The sequence below is a fragment of the Cornus florida genome, unplaced genomic scaffold (assembly GCF_030987335.1).
Source record: "Cornus florida cultivar Cherokee Brave unplaced genomic scaffold, ASM3098733v1 CherokeeBrave_3.0.0_Hap2_Chr08, whole genome shotgun sequence".
Taxonomy (NCBI): domain Eukaryota; kingdom Viridiplantae; phylum Streptophyta; class Magnoliopsida; order Cornales; family Cornaceae; genus Cornus; species Cornus florida.
This window is the reverse complement of record NW_026775578.1, coordinates 31995403-32002369: the sequence shown is the minus strand read 5'-3', so window position 1 is coordinate 32002369 and position 6967 is coordinate 31995403. Positions and strand designations below refer to the sequence as shown.

The 6967-nt window shown below is 28.3% G+C and overlaps 1 protein-coding gene across 1 annotated transcript; it reads left to right on the top strand.

Annotated features, from left to right (window-relative positions):
• The first annotated feature begins 2518 nt into the window (after nucleotides 1-2518).
• Nucleotides 2519-6375, top strand: LOC132270003 (GDSL esterase/lipase At5g03610-like). The gene is made up of 5 exons (XM_059771228.1): nucleotides 2519-2594; nucleotides 2685-2879; nucleotides 4018-4289; nucleotides 5514-5820; nucleotides 6158-6375. Exons 1-5 carry the CDS (start codon nucleotides 2519-2521, stop codon nucleotides 6373-6375), a joined length of 1068 nt encoding a protein of 355 aa, XP_059627211.1.
• The last annotated feature ends 592 nt before the right edge of the window (nucleotides 6376-6967 follow it).

Here is a 6967-nt window from a genome sequence, read left to right as displayed (position 1 = left end):
AAACTCTATCACATTATCTATTTATTATAAGTTTTTTAAGAAAATAAAAACTAATTAGACAAGAATATATTTAAACAAAATAAAATAATTTTTTTAAAATTCTATCACAAATTAATTATTTTATTTTTTATAAAACTCTATCACATTATCTATTTATTATAAGTTTTTTAATAAAATAAAATCTAATTTGACAAGAATATATTTAAACAAAATAAAATAATTTTTTTTAAACTCTATGACAAATTAACCATTTTATTTTCTATAAAACTCTATCACATATCACTCGTATTTATCTATTTATTATGAATTTTTTTACAGAAAATAAAAAATAATTTCTATAAAACTCTACCACAAATTTTCTATTTTATTTTCTTGAACACTCTATCACATATAACCTATACTTATCTATTAATTATGAGTTTTTTAATAAAAGAAAATATAATTAGACAACGATATATTTAAAAAAATTAAAATAATTTTTTAAAAGAGTTTATATAAAACTGTAACATGAATTACCTATTTATCTATTTATTATGAGCTTTTTAATAAAAGAAAATATAACTAGGCAAGAATTATTAATATAAAAAATATTTAATAATTGATATAAAAAATAAAATAATTTTTCGAAAACTCTATCACAAATTACCTTTTATTATGAATTTTTAATTAGAAGAAAATCTAATTAGACAAGGATTATATATATTTAAAGAAAATAAATAATTTATATAAAATTGTACCACAAATTACTTATTTTATTTTCAATGAAATTCTATCACATTAGACCGGATATATTTAAAGAGTTTCTATAAAACTCCTAACACAAATTACCTAAACTCTACCACAAATTAATTATTTTATTTTATTTAAAATTCTATCACATATAACCTATATTTATCTATTTATTATGAGTTTATTAATAAAAGAAAATCTTTTTAAACAAGGATATATTTAAAGAAAATAAAATAATTTCTGTAAAAATTTTACCACAAATTACCTATTTTATTTTCTTTAAAACTCTATCACATTAGAGAAGGATATATTTAAACAAAATATATAATAATATAATAATACATATAAATAAAATATAAAAGTGTAAATAATTTTAACATTTTAATTTTAATTTTTTAATGTAAAAATATTTATTAATTAATATAAAAGGAGAACTCTATCATGTATCTATCTATTTATTATGAGTTTTTTTTTAATAAAAGAAAATATAATTTAACAAGGATATATTTAAATAATATAAAATAATTTTTATAAAACTATACCACAAATTACCTATTTTATTTTCTATAAAACTTTATTACATTAGACAAGGATATATTTAAATAAAATAAAATATAACCTAGGGTCTTCCAAAAAATAACAAACTCCATGTAATAAATTTTTATATCAATTTCAATCTAATGTATGATTAGTATAATTGAATTTCTATTTTAAAATTTAATTTAAAATTAATATAATTGAATTTCTATTGTAAATTTAAAATTATACTAAATTTCAAATTACCGAATAAAATTTAAATTACAAATTACATAATAAAATTCAAATTATCTAATTGAATTTATTACTTTGCAAAACTCAAATATTTCAGTATTAAAAGAAAAAAAATATTAATTAATAAAAAAATAAAGTATAAATATATCATTATTAATTTAAAAACCTAAAAGAATTTATTACTTTACAAAAGTCAAACTCTACCACCAATTTCAAAATATTTCTGTATTTATTTATTAATACAAAAAAAAATATTTATTAATTAATATAAAAAGAGCAATTTTTTTGTAAGGTTTTTATTGTTACAAACTTCAAATCAACAATTAGAAAAAAAATATATGAAAACAAAAATTCTATAAGTTGCAAAACATTCATCACGTGCATCACACGTTTCTTTTAGTAGTATATATATATATATATATATATACCTCCACATGCGAATCTGTGAGCACCACCTCAAAACTAGTCATTGATGGAGAAGCAAATGAGCTTCGTTGTATTCTCTTGTATCTTCTTCTTGTTGTTTGGTGCTAATATGGATGCCTTGCTTTTAATTAGTGCTGTTTTTCTTAACTAATATTGTTTCCGTATCTAATTCCTCATTCATGCATGCGTGCAGTTGCAGGACCGCATAAATATAGTTTTTATTAATATATAATATGTAGTATTAATTTACAACATGTATTTTGTTTGAAATGAATAGTGTTTATATAGTCACAATAGTAAAAACATATACACCTTTTATGTTTCCTCTTTTCTTTTACAAAAATTAAAAAATTTAAATATATTATTAAATATAATTTTTGTTTTTGTTGGCAACAGAAAACAAGAAACGTTTTTGGTTAAAACACAATCCTATATTTGTCATGTTTGTTGAAATTGTTTTTTTCTTACACTGCCTTCTAAATTGAAATTCTGGCTTCGCCAAACAACTTAATTTGTTATCATTCCATATATATATATATATATATACCTTCATATGCGAATCTGTGTGCACCACCTCAAAACTAAGTCATTGATGGAGAAGCAAATGAGCTTCGTCGTATTCTCTTGTATCTTCTTCTTCTTCTTCTTCTTGTTTGGTGCTTATACAGGTCGACATGAATGCCTTGCTTTTAATTAGTGCTGTTTTTCTTAACTAATATTGTTTCCATATCTAATTCCTCATTCATGCATGCATGCAGTTGCAGAATCGCATGACTACTACCATGGTGGCGGCGACTCAGGAGTGAAGCTTTTCGTATTCGGGGACTCGTATGCGGATACTGGGAATTGCCCCAGACCATTGGCAAGCTCGTGGAAACAACCTTATGGAACTACCTTTCCCGGCAAACCAACAGGCCGCTTCTCCGATGGACGTGTCCTCACTGATTATATAGGTGCATCTTCTATTTCTCTCTCTCACACAGTGACACGCACAGCTTCTTACCATGAGTTTTTTCTACTACTGCGCACAGCGCACTTTTATTTTTCACAAATATATAATTTGTCTCCAACTTTTTATTTAGTACTTGTAATTAATTTCTTTTATCTTTTTTTAGGAAAACTTACAAAATTTTCAACCTCAAAAAAATGTCTTTTTTTTTTTATTATAAAATTTAATGCAACCTTAAAACTTGGTGGATGGCTGGATCAGAATAGGACTTGGGATCCACTCATGTACAAGTGTTTAAGCTTTAATGTACCGTGGCTATGGTGTCAAATTATCAACTTTCATTTAAGTTGGCACTGATAACGTTTCATATCGTTTGGAAAGAAAAGTTTAATGACAACTTATAGAAATGAAATGTCTTTATATGTGTAAACACATTTTAAATTAAAATTGTAATAATAAAGATTAGAAGTTATGGTGTAATAATAAAGAAGTTCCTAACAATTATATGAAATGATGCATTCTACCTTACTCAAATAACTATTACCATCATAACATGCATACACAAATACTACCATCATAACAAGCATAATTTATACGTAGAAAATCTTACTTTTTTCCATTACATCAGGCATCGATGATACCCAAGGGATAGTTCTACAAGTTTGAGTTTCATTCCAACCGAGCTCCATAAATATATTGAGGATAAACTTTGTTAGTTTCAATTGTCTTGTGGCGAATTTATGGACGAGTGTGTCGTGGGCGGGTGCAAGAAGCACTGACAAGTTACCACACTGAGCGAGTTATGGGTGCACAATTCCACATCGTCGGATAAGGAAAATGTGAAATGCTTATTTGGGGTGGTGCTATCTCTAATTACTATGAAACCTTTTGAGATAAAACCCAAGAGCAAAATGAATTTTTTATTTATTAAATTAGGTTATTTTGGTAATTTTTGTTTAATTTGCCTAACTATAATCTACACAATATGATTCTTGATATCTCTTGAAATTCGGAATAATTGGCCAGCCAAAAAATAATCACAACTCAAGTTTTAATTAGTGTGGAGACTTGAATAAAATCAACCTCAAAAATTTATTTTTCCTTAATAATTATAATATTATTATTATTGGTGTGACATACAGCTGCATTTCTGGGCACCAAATCTCCATTACCCTATAGATGGAGAGAATTTGGTGGGAAATTGGTACAACATGGGATGAATTTGGCTCATGGAGGTACAGGTGTCTTCACCACATTGGTCAGAGGACCAAACATGACAACACAAATCAATTATTTGCAAAACCTCCTTGAAGAAAATGTGTACACCAAACGCGACCTAAACTCGTCGGTTGCTCTAGTGTCCCTGGCAGGCAACGACTATGTTACTTACATGGCGCACAATGGCAGCCTTCAGGTGAGTGGTTAAACTAATTGGTGATCTGTGTGCTTGGCTTATGTGTTCTAATTAGTACCCTCCTTTGGGTATAATATTTAATATTTTTATTTTATTTTGCAAGTAAAATTATGTCTTTATGTCACATTATGTGTAATATTGACATTTAACTCATTTTTAAGTAACAATATAATAAATTAAAATTGTTGAATATGATTTTTAGGTGCATGTTCAATGACACAATTTTGGAAGCTATGGGTTTTAGTAGTTCCTAAATTGCAGTTAAGTTGGAAATGCGATCGGAGTCGAATTTATGTAAAGTCTTAGATTCATTTATGTGGGTTTCGTTTAACTAATTTGATTCGAGTCAGATTTATATCCATTTACAGGGGTCTCATTTAATAGTGTAATTTGATCGAAACTGAATATATGTAATATTAGATGCATTTAAGTTAGTCTACCTCGTTTGAATACATTTAATAGTTGTAGTTTAATTGGAGTTGGAACAGTTTTAATTGTTCTTCAACTAATTTTTAAAATTGTTTTAAAAAACTGTCTTTTTTTTTTTTAACTTTTCAGAAAACAATTTTCAAAAATTGTCAACCAAGAAGAATTTCGTATTGTTTTCTGAGAACAATTAAAACTGTTATTAAAAAACTGAACCAAACAGATCCTAAACTTTGTTTGGATTAGCTGTCCAGAGAGCAAATTTTCTATTTATGCTTTCAAATACACACGAACAGTATGATTTAGAAATCCTAGCCCTAAATTTATCTACTAACTGTTAAGATAGCAAAGTGGACAGAAAAAACCCAGTTTTCTACTTATTGTTAGGATTTAGTTGCTGCAAATTTAGGGTTAGGGTTTCTAAATTTTGGAGTTAATTTATCTACCAATTTTCCTAGCTCCATTTAGAAAAAATGCATCTCTAATTAAGTCCTGTATCATAAACTATTCAAATTTATAAAGAGGAGTGTTCTCAAACTCTTAATTAATTGAGAAAAGAAATATAAATAAATAAATTGATCAGTTGTAGCACTCTATTCGAAAAAAGAGTACGAGAGACTTTTCTTTGATGCATGCAAGTATAGAATCCATTTGGCCTCGTGCATCCAATTGAGAGCCTCCTTTATTATAATTATTTAAGTTGCGCGCTTTCTAACAATTTAAATGTGTGTATTTATTATGTATGTATTACGTATACACATACAATAAGGTTTGTCTCCATTCTTTGTACATGAATAGGGTTTGCCAGCCTTCACCACCTCTGTAATCAACCAGCTTGCCCTGAATCTGAAACGGATTCGTGGGTTGGGATTGCGAAAAGTAGCTGTAACAGCCATGGAGCCCTTAGGGTGCTTGCCTGCATTTACTGGCTCATTTTCGTACCAGAATTGCAGTGCAACTGAAAATGCAGCCACCATGTTCCATAACCAAATCTTGCAGCAAGCAGTGCAGAGGTTGAACAATGAAAGCAGGGGACATGTGTTTGTGATGCTTGATTTATACAGCGCTTTCATGTCTGCATTCAAGATAAAAGAAAACCATTCAGGTGATCATTTTTTACAGACCATACAGACATGCCTTAAATTAAACATGCATATACATGCAATATAAATATGTTTGGCATACAAATCATATATATGTGAAAGTCTACAATATCTCGCGGTATCGTATCACGGAGGTTCCCAGCTGTTGAATGTGGTGATTGAACCCACCTAATGAATGATCTAACAGTTAAGAGGCCCCGAGAGTACGATATACCCGAAGTATTGTAGACTATCTCAATAAATATGTTTATACAATTGTGCCTTAGTGAATTGCTCAAGAAAATAAATAATATATTTATATAGATATATAAATTAACCCAATCTTCCTGGTTCATGCAGAAAATTCAGAGTTTGAGAACCCATTGAAACCATGCTGCGTGGGTGTGAGCAGAGAATATGGATGCGGAAGCGTAGATGAGAATGGAGTGAAGAAGTACATGATATGCAATAACCATAACCAATCATTCTTTTGGGACATAATGCACCCTTCAGAACAAGGCTGGCTTGCTGTTTACAAATATCTACTGTCTTCTCTCCACAATCATTTATCCATTTAGTGGAGAATCTTTTTCCATAAAATGAATTGGCCTGTTTTGTCATTTTTCATAAAAAAATTAGAAAATAAGTTTAAAGATCATTATCCTTCTCCTAAATGGTTTCAATGTGCTACTATTAGGGCTTTGAAAAACAGTGTATAATCCATGGATTAGTGAAATGTGTATTGGGTTTGAGAGGGAGAGAATTACATATCAACTAAAGTGGCTATGGAGACCATTATCTATAAGGATACATAGGAGTTTGGCTCATTTATTAAGATCCCTTAAAGTCTCACTCAACTAAAGGATGTATTGTACTGAATTATCAATTGATTTATGGAAGACATTTTTACATGGGTTCAAGATTATATGATCTCGATCAATTATAATTCATCACGTAAATAAATATATGGTCTTATTCAATTTTTATCTTGTACCTTATATATGATACCCCTCGATTCTAGAGTCACGGGTGATCAAGTCCGAGCACAGATCCGAGGGATATCATACAATTAATATGTAAACAAGCAGGAATAAAATTTGAATTAAGAATAAAATATCAAAACGCTGAAAGAATTCTAAAATAAAAATCCTCAATTTAAAATAATAAATT

Excerpts from the sequence above, each read along its gene's own strand:
- LOC132270003 (XM_059771228.1), top strand. The coding sequence starts at position 2,519 with ATGGAGAAGCAAATGAGCTTCGTCGTATTCTCTTGTATCTTCTTCTTC. Across the intron at positions 2,880-4,017 it reads TGTCCTCACTGATTATATAG|CTGCATTTCTGGGCACCAAA; the intron begins GTGCATCTTCTA and ends TGTGACATACAG. Across the intron at positions 5,821-6,157 it reads GATAAAAGAAAACCATTCAG|AAAATTCAGAGTTTGAGAAC; the intron begins GTGATCATTTTT and ends TGGTTCATGCAG.